Raw genomic sequence first — 20,153 nt, 5'->3', positions numbered from 1 at the left:
CACTTTTTCTGGCAAGATTTTCCCTTGAGGCAAACGTTCTTCAGGCCGATTTTATCATGTGCCTCCAAGTGCCCTGAAAAACACACCCGCAACAACCGACTCCAATATCTACAAAACCTGTGAGGTCAAACTAACTGTCCTAAAATTTCCATTCTTCTCTCTCCCTTCTTGAATAGCAGAGTGGCATTTCCAAATTTGCAGTCTTCTGCAACCATACGAGACTGCACAGATTCTTAAAATATCATTACTAATACCTCCACAATCTGTTCAGCCACCTCTTCCAAAACTCTGGGATGTACACCATTTGGTCCAGGTGATCTATTTACCTTCACACCATTCTGTTTCCCAGGATCCTTCTCTCGAGTAACGGCAACTTCACTCACAATCTGACCACTAACATCTGGACTTCCAGCATCCTGCTGGTTGTTTCCACAATGAAGACATATGAAATAATTATTCAGTTCACCCGCTATCTCCTTGTTCGCTATTCCTACGCACCCCACCCTCCCCTGGCATCGTTTTCCTCTGGCCTGATGTCCACTCTTGCCTCTCTTTAACACTTTATGAATCTGAAGAAACATTTGGTGCCATCTTTAATGTAATTAGTTAGCTTCATATTCCATCTTTTCTTTCTTAATTAGTTTTTTAGTTGCCTCTTGATTGTTTCGAAAAAGCTTCTCAATAATCTAACTTCCCACCAATTTTTGCAATGTTTTCTGCTCTCCCTTTGGCTTTTATGTTGGCATGGCCTTCTCATTCGCTGTGGTTGTATGATGTTGTCGTTCGAATAGCTCTTCCTTTTTGGAATGTATATAGCCTGTCTCTTCCGAATTGCTTCCCGTAATTACAGCTATAGATGCTTCGCCATCCTCCCTGCCAGTGTTTTTTCCCTATCAGATTTGGCCAGTTCCTCTCTCATGCCTCTGCTATTGTCCTTATTCCACGGTTATACTGATACATCTCACTTTGGCTTCTGCTTCTCAAATTTCAGGGTGAATTCCATTATATTAAGGTCACTTGTCCCTCAGGGTTCTTTTACCTTAAGTGCTGTAATTCGGTTCATTGCACCATACCAAATCCAGAAATGCTGATGCCCAGCTGGACACAACCAGGAGGTCGTTGACCAGTGGAGTGACTCAGGTATCTGTTCAGACCCTCACTCTTGGTGATTTTTAGAAATTATCTATATGGTGAAGTGGAGGGATAGGTAGTAAGTTTGCTGATGACAAAGGTTGGGGGTGTTGTGCATAGCACGGAGGGCTCCGGGACATTGATAGGATGCAAAACTGGGCTGAGAAGTGGCAGACGGAGTGGTGAAGTGTGAAGTGTGATGGTTCATTTTGGTAGGTCAAACACGATGACAGAATATAGTACTAATGGTAAGACTCTTGGCTGTGTGGAGGATCAGAAGGATCATGGGGTCCGAGTCCATGGGAAGCTCAAAGCAGCTGTGCAGGTTGACTTTGTGGTTAAGAAGGCATACAGTGTATTGGCCTTCATCAATCATGGGACTGAATTTAGGAGCCGAAAGGTAATGTTGCAGCTATATAGGACCCTGGTCAGACCACACGAGTACTGTGCTCAGTTCTAGTTGCCTCACTACAGGGAGGATGTAGGAACCATAGAAAGTGCTGAGGAGATTTACAAGGATGTTGCCTGGAGTGGGGAGCATGCCTTGTGAAAACTTGGCCTTTTCTCATTGGAGAGACGGAGGATGAGAGGTAACCTAATGGAGGTGTATAAGATGATGAGAGGCATTGATCATGCAGATAATCAGAGGCTTTTTCCCAGGGCATGAAATGGCTGCCACAAGATAGCACAGGTTTAAGATGCTTGGAAGTATGTACAGAGGAGATGTCAGGGGTAATTTTTTTTTAAACACAGTGAGTGCATAGTGCATGCTGGCAACAGTGGTGGAGGTGGATACAATAGGGTCTTTTAGGAGACTCCTGGATAGGTACATGGAGCTTGGAAAAATAGAGGGCTATGGGTAACCCTAGTAATTTCTTGGGTAGGAACACGTTCGGCACAACTTTGTGGATCAAAGGGCTTGTATTGTGCCGTAAGTTTTCAATGTTTCTATCTTAAACCTTTAGAAGCAGGAAAGATAACCCATAATGTGGAAATGAGGCATGAATAAGGGGGTTAACTACCAATATCATTCCTCCTCAGCCCAGAGATTTGAAGGATGAGGAAATAGTCAGATAGAACTGTAGTCAGCTTGACTTCTTCAGTCTACAGAGAATTCAAGGGGAACATCTTCACCCATGGAGTGGTGACTGTTTGAAACCCATTAACACAGGGAGAGCGAGAGATGAACAACAGGGGAGGATTGAAACAAACTGTCATGGAATAGAATCACTGGCAGGGCACAGCTGGCCTGAGTTGACTCTCTACTGTACACTGTTATAACTTCTCTACTGTACACTAGGTGTATTATACATTCACTAAGTACCGGAGACAGAGTTTAAAATTGAACTGATTTATTTTTCCCAGATCCAGACTGTAAACTCTAGTCCCATTAAAGGTGAATATCCAGAAGAAACTCCTCCCAGTCACCCAGTGACCAGTGTGAAGAACTGGATGTGGTGAGCAGCAGCAATAATTGCAGAGTTCAGCACCGATAGTCACTGTTGAAATTGCATTCAGCAATGGTGACGGACAAATCTCCAGCATGAAGCTTACTGAAACTTTCTCCCCAGTATGAACCCAGTAGTGTAGTCACAAGGTTAGGTTACTGAGTGAATCCCTTCCCACATTCACAGCAGGTGAACGGCCTGTACCCAGCCTGAACTCAATCATGCACATTTGATTGAGAAGGCTGAGAGAAACTCCTCCCAGTGTCTGAGCAGGTGGACAGCCTCTACCACTGGTGTGAACTTGCTGGTGTCTCTGTAGTCAAGATGACCATATGAATTCTTTCCCACATTCACAGCAGGTGAACAGTCTCTCCCGTGTGAACTCGCTGATGACTTAGTAGGTGGGATGACCGAGTGAATCTCCTCCCACAGACTGAGCAGGTGAACGACTTCTCCCCAGTGTGAACTCGCTGATGTCTCTGTAGGGTGGATGACTGACTGAATCTCATCCCACAGACTGAACAGTTGAACGGCTTCTCGCCAGTGTGAATTCGCTGGTGTACCAGTAGTTTGGATGACCGAGTGAATCCCTTCCCGCAGTCTGAGCAGGTGAACGGCCTCTCTCCAGTGTGAACTGACTGGTGTACCAGTAGGTCAGATGACTGAGTGAATCCCTTCCCGCAGTCTGAGCAGGTGAATGGCCTCTCCCCAGTGTGAATTCGCTGATGTACCTTCAGTTTAGATGACGAAATGAATGCCTTCCCACAGTCTGAGCAAGAGAACGGCCTCTCTCCAGTGTGAATTCTCTGATGCTCCTTCAGGTTAGATAAGCAAGGGAATCCCTTTCCACAGTCTGAGCACGTGAATGGCCGCTCCCCGGTGTGAAATCGCTGGTGTGCCATTAGGGTGGATGACCGAGTGAATCCCTTCCCGCAGTCCGAGCAGGTGAACAGCCTGACCCCAGTGTGAACTGACTTGTGTACCAGTAGTTCAGATGACCGAGTGAATCTCTTCCCACACTCTGAGCAGGTGAACGGCCTCTCCCCAGTGTGAACTCTCTGATGTACCTTCAGTTGGGATGAGCAAGTGAATCCCTTCCCGCAGTCTGAGCAGGTGAACGGCCTCTCTCCAGTGTGAACTCGCTGGTGTACCAGTAGGTCCGATGACCAAGTGAATCCCTTCCCACAGTCCGAGCAGGTGAACGGCCTCTCCCCAGTGTGAACTGACCTGTGTGTCAGTAGGTCGGATGACCGAGTGAATTCCTTCCCACAGTCTGAGCAGCTGAACGGCTTCTCTCCAGTGTGAACTCGCTGATGTTCCTTCAGTTTAGATGAGCAAGTGAATCCCTTCCCACAGTCTGAGCAGGTGAACGGCCGCTCCCCGGTGTGAACTCGCCGGTGTGCCATTAGGGTGGATGAACGAGTGAATCTCTTCCCGCAGTCTGAGCAGGTGAACGGCTTCTCTCCAGTGTGAACTCGCTGGTGTTCCTTCAGTTTAGATGAGTATTTGAATCCCTTCCCACAGTCCGAGCAGGTGAATGGCCTCTCCCCAGTGCGAACTCGCTGATGAGCCATTAGATCAGATGACCGAGTGAATCCTTCCCCACAAATTCAGCAGATGACCAGCCTCTGCCCAGTGTGAACTGACTGGTGTGTCCACAGCTGAGAAGAGTGACTGAATCCCTTCTCACCCACAAAACAGATGAATGGCCTTGGCCAGTGTGAACCCGCTGATGTTCCTTCAGTTGAGATGACCGAGTGAATCCCTTCCCACAGTCTGAGAATATGAACGGACTCTCTCTTGTGTAAAATAACGGGTGTGCCAGTCGGTCAGATGAGCAAATGAATCCCTCCACACAGTCTGAGCAGGAAGGAAGGTTGAATGAATCCCTTGCTCCTCGTCTTAAATATCTGGATAGAGACAGCAAACCTGACGTGATCTGTTTGAGATTCCCGTAGACAAATTCCTTGTCATTTTTAACCTGTAAAAAAATTTACAAAATCCATCAATGGGTGAAGTACAACATTTCAGATGAGATCACCGATTTGTCAAGGTGTGATCTGGCATCACACCGTTAGAGTGAAGTTCAACCCAAGTTGGAGAGAGAAGTCATCATCTAACTGGGAACAGTGCTGGTATCTGGAATGAGCAGCAAATTCTCTGATGCTTTTCCTGTCTCTGCAAGAATGGGGCATTTCTGCCATCTCCAATCTGTGACCTGGCTCAGTCTGACTCTCTCCATTGATATTATTCCCTGTTCCCACTGAGCTGCATGGGTACCCGACCCCACAGTAACTGAAACACTCTCACACAAACATCTGGCAGTGCATTCCACGCACCCATCACCCTCTGAGTAAAAAAAAATTACCCCTGACAGCCCCGCAGCATCCATTTCCAAGCACCTTAAAACTATGCCCCTCATGTTAGCCATTTTAAACCTGGGAAATAGCCTCTGACTATCCATGCAATCAATGCCCCTCATCATCTTTTCATCTGAAATACGCTCTGAACATAAACAAGGGAACCATACATTGCTTTCAGGTTTTGTTCAAAGTATACAAAATTATTTGTGTACAGATAGGGTAAACACGAGCAGCATTTTCACTGAGGTTGGGTGTGGCGATGTAAGTGGTGAAGGTAAAAATTTAATGGGAGCGTGTGGAAATAGACTTCACTGAAATGGTTGTGTGAGACTGGAATGAGATGTCAGCACAATCGGTGAATATGAGCTCGTTTTCAGCATTTAAAAGAAGTTTGGATGGGAGCCTGGATGGTAGGGGTATGGAGAGTGATTGTCCCGGTGCAGATAGTTGCATTTGACAGCTTAAATGTTTTTTCAGCATTGACTAGATGGGCCAAGTAGCCTGTTTCCGTACTGAACTTCTCCACATTTCTGTGACAGAGAAGCTGGCCAAACTTGTTTGGAAGGGAAACGGTAGGAGTGGCAACGGAGCAGCAATGGCTGGAGTTCCTGGGAGCAATTTGGGAGCTGAGTGATTGATACATCCCAAAGAAGTGAAAGCATTGGAAAGGCAGGAGGACACAACTGTGGCTGAGATGAGAAGCCAAAGCAAACAAAAAAGCAAAACAGAGGGCAAACGAAAGAGCAAAAACTATTGGGAAGCTTTTAGAAACCAACTGAAGACAAGTAAAGAAATTCAGATGAGCTCAGTGCGTGGAATCATGATATTTTAGTCATTAATGAGTCTTGGTAGCACCCAACAGTCTGAGGCATTTAGAGGAACAAAATATCCGGGGCCTCAATACCTCTTGAAAACCAAGGTTTCCTGCCCCAGTCACCTTTCAACTTTTATTTTGTAAGGCACGTACAAACTCTACACCCTCAAAGTTACACTTCTGAAGGCCTCCCACTTACCAAGTACTCCTTGGCCAGAAAACAGCAAAATTTGTTCCTCTAATCTGGAAATTTGTTCCTCTAAATCCCTCAGACTGTTGGGTGCAACCAAGTCCCAATAATGGGTACAATATCATAATTCCCTGTCCTCAGCTCATCTGGCTTTCCTACGATGCTTCTTGAATTGTGATAAATGCAGCTCAGCACATTCATACCATGCTTGACCATTTGATTGCTGACTCTTATCTGAGGTCTGAACAATATCTGACTGGTGTCAAGAAAACAACCTTTCCCTGATTGTCACAAAACCAAAGGAGCTGATTGTGGATTACAGAAGGAATGGAGAAAGGCTAGCCCCTATTGACATCAATGGATCTGGGGTTGAGAGGGTGAACAGCTTTAAGTTCCTGAGTACAAACATCAACAAGGATCTCACATGGTCTGTTCATACCGGCTGTGTTGTGAAAAGCGCACAGGAGCCCCTTTTACACCTCAGATGGTTGAAGAAGTTTGTTATGGGCCCCAAATCCTAAGTGCTTTCTACAGGGAGACAATTGAGAGCATCCTGACTGACTGCATCACTGCCTGATATGTGAACTGTACTTCCTTCAATCTCAGGAACCTGCAGAGAGTGATACAGACAGCCCAGTGCATCTGTAGATGTGAACTTCCCATGAGTCAGGGCATTTACAGTGACAGGTGTTTAAAAGGGGCCCAAACGATATTGGGGACGCAATTCATCACAACCACAAACTGTTCCTGCATAATGTGCATCGTGATTATTCTGTACTGAGGTATTCATTTTAACAGCTAGCAAATCACTGTCAATAAGAACTTTGACCTCCTCTGGGTTTGTTATGAATGTACCACAGCTCTGAGGGGCCGAAGGGGCGGGAGCAGCTCCTTCCTTCCGGAGAATCGCAAGATTGCTATTAATTTGGGTCTCGGACCCAGGAAGTGAGAGACAATGCAACGGTTTTGGCCATTGTTCTTAGAGGCACCTGTGTGACGTGCATGTCCCTGCTACGTGACAGTTACCATGGATATGGACACCCTCGGGCAATGTGGGGGTGGGGATTGCATCACCCTACTTTGATGGACATCTACAACTCTGCAAGTCAAGATAAAAGGGGACTGCAGGAGGCAGTACTCCAGCGACGCACCAGAAGGACACCCTCGCTCAAGGCTCCCGTAATAGCTGGAAGTCACTCAACGCCATGTGCGCTCCTAACTCCTTTGCCTGGGGAGCGGGTGGCTGATAATACCGAGAAGGACTTTGAACTAACAACGGGGAAACCACGTTCCCCTGATTTTATGGAGTGACTTCATAAAGACCTGGGCAAGTTTTTTTTCGTTTTTCACCGATCCCTCTAAAACATGTGAAACCCCGAAAGGCTAAAGTCTGCAGACTTCTGAGTGACTTTTATATTTGCAACAGACAATATATTATCCCCTAGACAACAGTCTAGATTACTTTTTAATGATGATTATTACTACACCCGCGCTTTAGACTGAGTATTGACGACGTGCATTATCTGAATGTTTGTATTAACCTTACTGTAACGTTCTCCTTCGGGTGTAACGAAACGCCGAATTTAACGTCCGGATAAACCACAGCCAATGCAAACCAGATCGCAGTAAGATTAACCATTTACTGTTCACTCTTCACATTAACATATGGTGAAAACTGTTGATAAAACAATACAAGATTGATACAGTATTTATTCCTTCCTTAATATCACATTTCAAGTGTAAATACTTGCAAAGGTGACTATAACTACATTACACTAAGGTGCAGTATACAGGGAGAGTTTACCTGCTCCATTGACTACTTTAAATACACTTCCATGCAAACTATCCGCGACTCTTTAACTAACGAAAGCATAAACATTATCTACCGTCGTTACCTCTAACAGGATCAGCATTAACATCTTAGTTCAATATATCGATTATCTATTAACTTACAGCGTTGCTCTCACTGTGATTTCTCATGCCTGCAAAACTGCTTGTGCTCAGGTGAGCCTCGTGGAAAGCCCCCACCCTCGCGCTAATTTCAAACCGGTGTTTTCCCACAAGACGCGGCGAAACCGGATGTGACATCATCGCATGCCGATATATTTTACATGCAATGAATACACTTTAAACACTTCTAATTCTAACTAGAAAATACTATTGAATGAATTACTAAGCGAAAATATTATAAACTAAATAACTGTCGTAAAGACAGCACACTTACTTTTGTGCCGCTTTATAAATAAAAATGTTTGAAAATAGTGACATCAGACTTCAACGGACCTCTCTATCTTTGCTGGTAAGTTATCCAGTTACGGGATACGTAACAGGTTCGACTGAGTTCATCTGCTCTCTCACACTCTATAGCAGGCCTGTAATGGGTAATGAAGGGTTTTCTCACCAAAGCTCTTGCATATTGTCCATAAGTGGATTGTTTGCTAAATTACGGTTTAAAAAGTCAGAGTTCCAAATATCACTCCACTTCTTCCCTCTTGTAAATTCTCCAGCAACTTTTGCATCACCACAATACACACAGGGAACACCAGTTTCTATAATGGACATAAATATTTCCCGTGAACCCTCCTGAGGAATTAAGGATATATATAAAAAAAATATTTTGAACCTATGTAACCTCTGGCTAAAAAAATATTAGGGACTGAATAGGAATTTTTGAACTGAAGTAAACTCTGTGTTTAGTGGTTTGCTAAGACAGGCTCATTACCAGTTTTCTGTGGCATGCAGAGAGACTCACTGAGAGCTGATAATATTATGCATTGTATCCTCGTTAGCTGATAACATTATACATTGTACCCTCGTTTGAGTCAAGGAAGGAGGACTGGCTGAAAAGGACAGGAATGAACATCTGTCTGTAATTAAGTCAGGGCCTTGCAAAGGGAATAACTGATAAGGTCTGGACAGTATATCCATCTGTAATTAAAACCTTCATTTAGTGAACTCTCTTATCTACGTAATTAAGTTTTGCGCCAACAGACCTGGTGGGCATACCAGTTCAAATAACATCTTGCAATAGTAATGTCTGGGGCTTACTATGTATAAATGTCTGGGTTCATGTATAAATACACGGCTGTAACCTGACTAAGTCAGTCCACTTGCCAGATGATGGCAGTGCTTACGTGCCTTTCCTTCGACGTGCGTCTCAAACTCCTGCAGGAGAATGCGCAATAAACCGTGGTGACGATAAGAACCTAGTCTCCCAAGTTTTATTCAGATTCAACTTTAACATTTGGCATCATGAACAGGATCCCAATATAGGGAGTGCCAAGCAGAGAGGCTGAGTAAGTGGCTGGACCACTCTGGGGAATGTGGAGATCGACCGGGCACCTAATAGGTATTTTACCTTTCGTCGCTCTCCATTAGTTCCTGGTACGAACCCTCGCCCAAGGTGATCACATACCTTGAAGGGATTGGGAAAGAATCTGTTGGGAGACGCTTCTAAGGGAGGCTAAATTTTACTAAGTGGGCAGGAGGCAGACGTGCCAGGTAAATTAATTAAATGAGTATGAAGTGCCAGCCGGGTAAATTAATTAAATGAGCATGAAGTGCCAGCCGGGTAAATTTATTAAATGAGCATGAAGTGCCAGCCGGGTAAATTTATTAAGTGGACAGGAGGTGCCAGCCGGGTAAATTTATCTGTTTGTTACTTAAGCAGGAGGCTTTGTGCCGGGTAAATTACTTAGAGAACATGGGTCAATTGCAGTCGATTGATACGAGTGGGCCAGGAGCAGCCCGACACAATGTGTGAGAGTTTTCCAGACAAGGAAAAAGATTGCAGCGCTGAATAAGAAATTGGGGAACAAAATCTGGCCACTGGGGGGGGAACCTGGGATATTACCTCATGAGAACAAGCAGTAAATTTGATATGGAATAAGAACAGTGGAAAGAAGTGGAAATTGTTGGAAAGGGAATGGAAGGATAAGGCAGATGCAGAGTGGAATGGTACGTTATTAGCAAGTTGGAGGAATAATGCATGTGACAAAGGGTAGAGGTACGTACAGCAGGAGGAACGCCAAAGGTTTGGAGACGCGAAAAGCAGAGCGTGAATGGGTGGATAGACGCAGAAAACAAGAGCAGGGAAAACAACATAAGCAAACCGTGCCCAGCCGAGATAGGACAGAATGGCAGGAATGTCAGTCTGAAGTTCGAACTGATAGGGAAACAAGAGATCCTGAACCCATGTCTGGCATACTTACCCTGTTTGAGGACAGTGACTGAGGTGTGGGCACCCACCGTACACCCCACCCCAACACCCAACCAGGAGCCGAGTGCACCCGGTGCTCCCGAACCCCAATCCTCCCAGTACTCAGATACGGTGGCTGCTCGGGTAAAACAGGGGCGGCAGGGAAGGGGGAGGTCCCAATACCCTGAGATTCAGAAAGGGAATACCGATAACTATTCCGAGACGGGGAGGGAAGGATCCAATAGAACCCCAGAGTTAATGGCTCCACAAAGACATTGGCTCAATGGAAGAAGCCAGAGAGTGGTAGTGGAGGATTGCTACTCTGAGTGGAGGCCTGTGACTAGTGGCGTGCCACAGGGATCAGTGCTGGGTCCATTGTTATTTGTTATTTGATACATAATTCCCTAAAAGTGGCGTCACAAGCTGTAAAGAGAGCTTTTGGTACATTGGCCTTTATAAATCAAAGTATTGAGTATAAGAGTTGGAATGTAATGGTGAGGTTGTATAAGACATTGGTGAGACAGAATTTGGAGTATTCAGTGCAGTTTTGGTCACCTAATTACAGGAGGTGTATTAATAAAATTGAAAGAGTGCAGAGAAGGTTTGCAAGGATGTTTCCGGGACTTGAGAAACCAAGTTATTGTGAAAGGTTGAATAGGTTAGGACTTTATTCCCTGGAGCATACTGGAATTAGGGGTGATTTGATAGAGGTGTATAAAATTATGATGGGTATAGATAGAGTGAATGCTAGCAGGCTTTTTCCACTGAGGCCAGGCGGAAAAAAAAACTAGAGGTCATGGATTAAGGGTGAAGGGGGAAAAAGTTTAAAGGGAACATCAATGGGGGTCTTCTTCAGGCAGGGAGTGGGGCGAGTGTGGAATGAGCTGCCAGATGAAGTGGTGAATGTGGGCTCACTTTTGACATTTAAGAGAAACTTGGACAGGTACATGGATGAGAGGGGTTTGGAGGGATATGGCCCAGGTGCAGGTCAGTGCGACTAAAATGGTTTGGCACAGCCAAGAAGGGCTAAAAGGCCTGTTTCTGTGCTGTAATGTTCTATGGTTCTGAAGGCAATTGCCCACCCGAATGCTGCCCAGTCCACCAGCTGGAGGAGGGACAGTACTCAGTGATTCCTGTGTATGCACCCTGGAAGCCTCAAGAAATGATAATGATCATGAATCAGGTCCCAGATAGAAAAGAAAAACCAGCAGAGTTTGCTCAGTATGTCCACGGTACTATCCAAATGTTTAATGTGACTCTGCAAGATTTATTCGGACTCTGATGGGTGACTCTCTCAGCTGATGAGGGGCGGAAATGGAAGGCAGAATTGAGATACCAAACATGTCAGGAGTTACAGGCAGGAAACCATAATGAGAATGAACAGACAGACTGGATTATTCAAGCCTTGGAAAGGGCTCTCCAGCAACCTGTAAACATCACTGAAGTTCTTGAATGCAAACCTAAGCCTGGGGAATCGGGAATAGACTATTGGGAGTGATTTGTGGCCTGCTACGGCACTTTCGCAGGAGACCGAGTCTTTAATGATGGGAATCTGTTCCCCAGTTTAACACCTTACTGCTCCAATGCTTACAAACTGAGATAGCCAACATGATTAAAACAAATAATATGGATTGGCCTGACAATGATCGAAATCAAATGCGATGAGTTTTGACATATTATTGGGACCTGACATTGTGTGCTGTATCTGGGGATAAGAAATGGGAACAAACACTTACCAAGGGACAGGTGGGGACAACAACCTGTTTAGAAATTGACAATCAAGGATGCTTCCTACCGTGAGCACCACCCCTCAGGAAGAGCCCAATGTAACATTGCAAGTTGCTGGAATTCCTGTTCCGTTTAAGATTGATATGGGGGCAACCACAACCTCTCTCAATCAGGAAATAGTATCAGAAAAGGGATTTCAGCTATCAGTCGCGACAATCACTCTGTTTGGGTTTGAATGAATGGAATGTACGTATCCACGTACCCAGCCACTGCAGGTGGAATTCCAGGGGAACCAGTGTGAGGTTTCAGTTACAGTCACCACCAGTCGGGGGTGTAGTTTTGCAGGGAGAGACTTGCTCTGTCCATTGGAGGTTGAGATTCTATGCATGGACAAGGGTATCACCCTGGGACTAGCGAACAGCTTCCCCAGTTTCTGAACTCCCAGTGGTGGGCACTTAATCTGGACTCCACTGTGTTTGAACCCCTTCTGCCCCCGGCCGGCTCTCATGTGACTCTGTGCTGTGACCCTCCGGGGTGCACAACTGAGCAAAGCCAGTGTTATGCTCCCCGCGAGGGACAGAATTTCCCAGTCACGGTGATTGGGGAGGTTAAAGGAAATGAGGGCAGTGCATTTCTGGCCAAAGTTCCAGATTTCCTTTGGTGACACACAGGACTGGTTGTTCCCCACGCCACCTTTAAGGTTTGCCTTGGGTTCAAACCAAAGACCCTAGGGTTCCTTGCCTACATTTTGATGTAACAAGCCTCCAGTAACGAGGGAGACTGGCAAAACTTGGTCGCGGGACAACTCCAATACTGGAAGGAGTCTGAGGTGAAGACGGGATATCTGGTAAGACACTCTATTAATATTGACTGAACCCTAGACATTGTACCCCGTCTCTGGGCAACCTCAGGCCATGAAGTTGGCCGCACCAACTGCCCCGTCTGGATCACGGTGATAGATTCTCCCATCCATACCTCAATACGCCCTCTACCCTGAGGCAACGTTTTGTGAGGATGGAAGCTCTTTTGTGGATCCAGCCGGGAAACAATATTCTGGCTATGCGATAGTGACGGACAGTGAAATAACTGAGCAGGCTTCTTTTGAAGCAGCTGACTCCACCCAGAAGGCTGAGCTGTTTGCTCGGACTCCTGCCTGTATCCTAGCAACAGACTAAAGTGTAAACGTTCACACAGACTCCCGTTATGCATTTGGAATTGTACATGACTTCGGGAACATGGGGATTCCTGACTTCCTCTGGCTACCCCATTAGTAATGTTACCTTTGTAAACAACTTACTCACTGCTCCACAGCTACCTCGAGATTTGACTATTATTAAATGTGCGGCCCACACCCGCCAGTCAGACTGGGTCACTAAACGCAATCCTTTAGCAGATTACACAGCGAAAATTGCTGCACAATCCTCAATAGTCGTAGTCCTCTGAGGTTCCCGTCAAGCAATCCTCCGTGACTCAAGCAGAACGGGTTTGCCAGACATGAGGGAGGTACGTATTTTTCAGGGGGACGCCTCTGAGGAGGAGTGCAAGCTGTGGTCCCAGATTGGGTGCCAGAAAGACCCCGAACTAGGATTTTGGATCACGCCAGTGGGACAGGTTTGTGTTCCTGCACAGTTCTTACCAATATTGGTTGATTATATACAGAAGTGTACACACCTGGGAAAGGAGGGAATGGGTGGTAACCTGTAACCAGCACACCGGGTATGACTCCCCTGACAGGTGGACCTTTTTCGTGTCTACAAGTTGATTTTATTCAATTGCCTAGAGTACATTGCTATAGATAATGCTTAGTTATTATACATGTGTTTAGTAGATGGACTGAAGCTATTCCAACTCCCAATAATACTGTTATGACTATTGTGAAGGTATTATTACAGGAAATAATTCCCAGGTATGTCCTGCCAGAGATGCTGAGCTCTGACAATGGCCCACACTTTGTGGTGAAAGTGAACAAAGAGGTATGTAACAAACCAGCTACCAGGCAATAATTCTACCGTACACCACCCACGGGTTGCTGCCATAGTGGAAAGAGCCAATGGCACTCTGAAGATTAAATTGCCAAAGTAACGGTGGAGACTGACCTCACTTGGTTGAAGGACCTACCGTTAGCCCTATTCCACATGAAGGTTACCCGACGGGGGAAAACAGGGTCATCACCAGCTGAAGTGATGTATGGACGGTCCATGAGGACACCCTGGGGACCACCTTGTATCCATTGCTCCCAGAAATTCTACCAGCAAAATTCAAAATTGATACCCTTGGGGAAGAGATGGGAAATAACCAAAATTCTCCAAGCATTACATATACAAGTACGACAGGCTTACAAGGAAGAGAATTTTCACTCCTCCTCACAGAGGAGTGATTATCCCACCACAGAACCAGGGAATATTGTCCTGATCAAGAACTGGGATTGTGGGAAACTCAGATCTCGGTGGAGAGGAGCATATCAGGTGTTACTGACCACTCCCACGGCTGCAAAACTGAAGGGGCAATCTCGGTGGATACATCGAATAGACTACAGACGTGTTACTGAAGGAACTGAGTAGAAGGACTCTCTCAGACTAAAGGAAAATGTATTTTCTGATAGTGGTGTTCATGCTTGTGTCTTTGACAGGGCTCACCCCAGCATCCGGGGGCCCTCATGTTAACACATTTCTGTGTCTCTGTCACACCGATGCCAAACAGGTAGAACTAGGGGCCTGCTGGGTTTGTGCTGAAATTCCGCAGCATGGTAAAACTATGATTCCAATGTCAGTAATCCTACTCAACCAGAGTGAGGAACTCTCAGCCTGGGCTTTCTCAAACAACACCCGGGAAAGTGAGGTGAGGAAATGTGGTATTATCAGAAATGACTGTGGCTGTCGGTGTTCTGAGGGATGGTATCTCAGGCTCCCACCAAATGCAACTTCCTAGACTGGGAAACATGCATCCTGGCCATACTCACAGGTGCACGGCAGCGGAGAGGAACAACTGAGCGATTCTGGATGATCACTTTTCTCTCCTATGGAGTAGCCAGGAATCCACCAATCAATTTGGCTATAGCACGAGGAGCTGGACACAATACTGCAGGGTCCCTGACAGAAACACAGGCCCAAGTAACAGAAGTATCCACTGAAATGATTGCAATCTGGCAAGCAGTCCTTCAGAATTATATGGCTTTAGATTTTATCCTCACTGAGAAAGGTGGAACCTGTGCTAATATTGACACAGAATGCTGCACCTATATCCCTGATGAGTCTACTAACGTTACATCCCTCTCTGAGCACACTGCCAAGGAGATTGACAGCATGAAGAAAGTAGGGCAGGATTTAAACGGGTTCACTGAAGGTTCGAAATGGTGGCCTTTGAAGGCCTGTTAGTTAATATGTGGGGCATGATATTGCATTATGGCCTAATAGTTGTGCTTATCATTGTTACAATTACTGTTGAACGCTGTTTTTACTCACTGATAAGTCAATGCTGTACTCAGTTGATTTCTCTGTAAAAAACTACTGCTTTGTTGATCATTTAATGATCAAAAGGAGGGAGTGATAAAGTATGCAAAAGGGTTAACACTTGGTTAAACAATAGCAGCCTGTTTTTCTGAAAGAGACTGCTGATGAGCACCAGATGCTCTAAGCCATGCTGAGCCCTATTTCTTCTTGAGGTAAGCTAGCTCGGGTTCCAGGATGCTCATCTCCTTGTGCACTCACGTGTAGAGATAGGACAGCTTCAGTCTGTTCTGTGTGTGTAAGCCATTATGACTATTTTGTAATTTGTCTTTAGGGGCTGTCATGTAGTAAATAACTTTGGCCCCAGCCTGTCTTATGTGGTGGGTATCTGGCAGATATATCTGTGGTGTAAGGGGAATTGTTAGTCAGTTAGTGGATTGGGCGGGAACAGTCATAGACTCTTCCTGTTTGAGTGACTAACTGAATAAGCCCCAGGTGCTTCGAATAAAGAGTTTGTGCTCATACGGTCTCTGAGTGACTTTATCTGGATTTGACTTTGACAGAATGGGATAGCTTTTAAAGGGCTGGGCTGCTGGAAGCACATTACCAGACCTGAAGTGATTCCAACCGGGTCTGACAGAGGCATAACTGGTACTTCTGGGCACATTCAGTCTCCCTCCAACTATTCCCTACCTTCTTTTGTAGAGGAATGTAATGTCTAAAGGACCAGTGTTTGAGTAAATGAGACTCACCAAACTTTCTCCTGACTGAATCACTGGAATCTCCGAGTCAGAAGGGTTTCTCTCCAGTTGATGCTCTCAGTCCTCGGGCAGGTTCACTTGTTGCTGTTCCCTCGTCTACAGTCGTGGTTTCCTTCCAGTTGGGGTTTTTCTTCCAATAACTCTCTCACCGCAGGTCTAACTTTAACATGAAACATAAAGAAGCACATTAACAATAAAAAGGAGCACCAGACATTTCTGCTTAATGTTACTAAGAACAAAACTCACTGAAACTTAAACATTGAAGATATAATGATCTCAGTGAACAATCTTTTATTGTCCCTCACACATCACAAAACGATATGGGATAAGATGGAGCCATCACTCAGTCATGGTAAGACATAAGACACAGGAACAGAATTAGGTGATTCAATCTATCTGGTCTGCCCCACCACTCAACCATGGCTGATTTTTATTCCAACACCATATTCCTGCCTTCCTCCTGTAATCCTGAAGTTACTCAGCAATCATGAGTATATTAATCTCTGCCATATATATACCCAAATGGCAGCCTCAACCAACCTCTGCGGCAGCAAATTCCACAGATCAGACATCTTTTGGCCACTTTTTTTTCCTCATCTCAATTTTAAAGGGAAGCATCTTTATTCTGAGACTGTGCTGTCAGATCGCAGACTCTCCGTCTAATGGAAACATCCTCTCCATGTCCACTGTATCCAGGCTTTTCAGCATTCGGTAGGTTTACTTAACCATACATCTCCCCCACCACCTCCACCGTCCCTCTGAACTCCATTGAGCACAGGTCCAGAACCACCAAATGCTCCTCATACATAAAGCCAATCTTTCCTGTGATTATTCTTGTAAATCTTGTCAGCAACAACTGTACTGAACACAAACAGGTACCAGGATAATTTACAGAGAAAAGTTGTGCTTGCTTTACTGCTCTACTATCACAGAATGACCCATTTCCATTTCCAGGTTAAAACAGGTCCATTTCAGGAAATATAAACCATTCCAGGGTGAATGTAATAAACAGAAACTGGAATTACCAGAAACACTCAGCACGTACGGAACAGCTGTGTTGAGAGGACAAACTTTACAATTCAGGTTAATATATTTCATCAGAATGACTTCAAACATTTTCAGTTTTTAATGCAGATCTCCAGCAACTTGAGATTCTGCTTGATTTCTGCCGAGTGACAGACAGGTGACAGTGGGGGGGGGGGGGGGTGATTTCCAAACACAGTTCAACACCAAACTCAAGGGTCTATATCTACTGTTGTAAACACGGAACTGCCCATTTACTCATAGCCTCTCCCTGTGAGAGATGGAATGGGAATTCATCCTCTCCTCAGATTAGCAGTCTTTGCTTCCAAAGGAACTCCAGAAACAAACTGCTGATCCCAGACCAGAAATACTCACTCAACACCTCATAAGCCCAAGCAGCTCGATCCCCAGGTCCATTTTACCTGGATCAAGAACTGTGAATAGTGAAGTGAGTAGAAGATGAACTGATCTCCAAAAGTCAAAGTTAAAGATGAAACACCCTGTTCAACATTTTAAGCAACATTAGTGTATTATTTTTGTTTTGTGTAATTTTAGAGTGAAAAAAAATAAAAGGAACAGCATGCAAAAGTTTGGGGACCCTAAGAGATTTAAGCTCTCAGATAACTTTTACCAAGGTCTCAGACCTTTATGAGATTGTTAGTGCTATGGCTTGTTCATAATCTTTGTCAGGAAAGTCCAGGTGATGAAAATTTCAAAGCTTTATAAATACCCTGACACCTCAAACCTTCTCCCAGCAATCAGCAGCCATGGGCTCCTCTAAGGAGCTGCCTAGCACTCTGAAAATTAAAATAATTGATGGCCACAAAGCAGGAGGAGGCTATAAGAAGATAGCAAAGCATTTTCATGTAGCCGCTTCCTCAGTTCGTAACATAATTAAGAAATGGCAGTTAACAGGAATGGCAGAAGTCGTCCAAGAAATCTTTCCCACAGAACTGCTTGTAGGATTGCTAGAAAGGCAAATCAAAACCTCCATTTGACTGCAAAAGACCTTAACGAAGATTAAGGTCTGGAGTGGTAGTGCACTGTTCTACTGTGCAGCAACATCAGCACAAATATGACCTTCATGGAAGAGTCATCAGAAGAAAACCTTTCCTCCATCTTCACCACAAAATTCAGCATCAGAAGTTTGCAAAGGAACATCTAAACAAGCCTGATGCATTTTGGAAACAAGTCCCTGTGGACTGCGGAAGTTAATATATAACCTTTTTGGCTGCAATGAGCAAAGGTATGTTTGGAGAAAAAAAGGGTGCAGAATTTCATGAAAAGAACATCTCTTCAACTGTTAAGCATGAGGATGGATCAGTCATGCTTTGGGCTTGTGTTGCAGCCAGTGGCACAGGAAACATTTCACTGGTAGAGGAAAGAATTAATTCAAATAAATACCACAAATTCTGGAAATAAACATCACATCATCTGTAAAAAAAGCTAAAGGTGAAAACGGGATGACTTCTACAACAGGATAATGATCCTAAACACACCTCAAAATTCACAATGGACCACCTCAATAGGTGCAAGCTGAAGGTTTTGCCATGGCTCTCACATTCCCCCAATTTAAACATCATTGAAAATCTATGGATAGACCTCAGAAGAGCAGTGCATGCAAGACAGCTCAAGAATCTCACAGAACTGGAAGCTTTTTGCAGGAAGAATGTGCAACAATCCCAAAAAAAGAATTGAAAGATTCTTAGCTGGCTACAGAAAGCATTTACAAGCTGCGATACTTGCCAAAGGGTTGTTACTAAGTACTGATCATGCAGGGTGCCCAAACATTTGCTTCAGACCCTTTACTTTTTTTGTTATTTTGAAACTGTAAAAGTTGGAAAAGAAAAAGTAATCGAGCTTAAAATATTAAAAAATGTTTCATCTTTAACTTTATGCCTTTTGGAACTCAGGTCATCTTTTATTCACTATATTGCTATTCACAGCAACAGAAATTTTGACCAGGGATGACCAAACTTTTGCTTGTCACTGTATGTGATTTTCCTGCTAAATGATACTTTAAGTCAGATTTCCCCTGAACACCCACCCCCCTCCAGGTGGCTGACAGTGGTGAACTCGGTGATGGCAATGCCAAAGAATATGAAGGGAAGGGCAGCAGTCTGTCTCACTGGAGTCTGGCACATTTGTGATGTGAAAGCTACTTGTTGCCCAGGGCAAAGGTGTTTGATATCAGTACGTACCCAGACAGAATGGGTCAAAGCATGTCCTCACAGATAGAAAACGCCAGAACAAGAGCAGGCAGAACAAGCAACACATACAAAATGCTGGAGGAACTCAGCAGGCCAGGCAGCATCGATAGAAAAGAGTACTAATGCTGAGTTCCTCCGGCATTTTGTGTGTGTTGCCTGGATTGCCGGCAGCTGCGGTTGGAGGCGGAACAAAGGTGACTGTCTCAACAGCTGATAGAAAGATTTTGTTCCCTTTCTCCGAGTTTCTGATCCCTGCATTTAGTTTTCTGGAGCTCGGCTCTGTCTGTGAGATCTATTTGCTCCCATTCCCTGATCAGCCGGAAGCTCCCGGGGCCCGTGTACGGATCGTGGGGCTGAGAGAGAGGAAAAAGACCTGTCCTGTGCCGAGTTTGTGAGTCACGGTGTTCAGTGTTCACAGAAATTGTCACTCAATTAAAGCCCACCCAGCACCCGCTCTTACCTCTGCCGGTCCTCCCGACATTTTGTGTACTGTGCGCATGCGGAGTTATCCAAGACAGCGGCAAGCTTGACGCCTGCGCATTTGATCGGTACTTCAAGCGACAGCGAAATTTTACTCGCAGTGCTTTATGGGTAATCCCGGTGCCATTAAAACTTTCTGCAAGCACTGGTTTCATGCCTGTACCTCAGTTTGTTTTGTGTGTAGAAAAATCAGCAGGTTTTTTTTTTACCAAGAAAGCGGCTCCCATAAACGATACACTCAATATCAACAGGCATTTCGTTTATTTAATGCCAAAGTACAATCCTCTTACAAATGCAGATATGAAACAGAAGAGATTCTGCAGTTGCTGGAAAACAGCGACGCACACACACACAATGCTGA

The 20,153-nt window shown here is 44.9% G+C and overlaps 1 protein-coding gene across 5 annotated transcripts; it reads right to left on the bottom strand.

The window, feature by feature from the left end:
* Positions 1-2,578: 2,578 nt before the first annotated feature.
* LOC132388374 (zinc finger protein 229-like) lies at positions 2,579-19,803 on the bottom strand. Of its 5 annotated transcripts, XM_059960712.1 has the most exons (5): positions 19,773-19,803; positions 16,071-16,239; positions 14,832-14,961; positions 7,493-7,621; positions 2,579-4,560 (listed from the first exon to the last, which is right to left on the bottom strand). In XM_059960712.1, the coding sequence occupies exon 5, from the start codon at positions 4,151-4,153 to the stop codon at positions 2,930-2,932; it is 1,224 nt and encodes a 407-aa protein (XP_059816695.1). In that variant the 5' UTR covers positions 4,154-4,560; positions 7,493-7,621; positions 14,832-14,961; positions 16,071-16,239; positions 19,773-19,803; the 3' UTR covers positions 2,579-2,929. The 5 variants fall into 5 exon arrangements, with proteins under 5 accessions (XP_059816695.1, XP_059816697.1, XP_059816694.1 ...); XM_059960714.1 differs by lacking the exon at positions 7,493-7,621; XM_059960711.1 differs by lacking the exon at positions 14,832-14,961 and having other exon boundaries at positions 7,488-7,621.
* Between the last annotated feature and the right edge of the window lie 350 nt (positions 19,804-20,153).

Source organism: Hypanus sabinus, unplaced genomic scaffold (genome assembly GCF_030144855.1).
Source record: "Hypanus sabinus isolate sHypSab1 unplaced genomic scaffold, sHypSab1.hap1 scaffold_307, whole genome shotgun sequence".
Classification (NCBI taxonomy): domain Eukaryota; kingdom Metazoa; phylum Chordata; class Chondrichthyes; order Myliobatiformes; family Dasyatidae; genus Hypanus; species Hypanus sabinus.
This window is presented reverse-complemented; position numbering and strand designations above follow the sequence as displayed.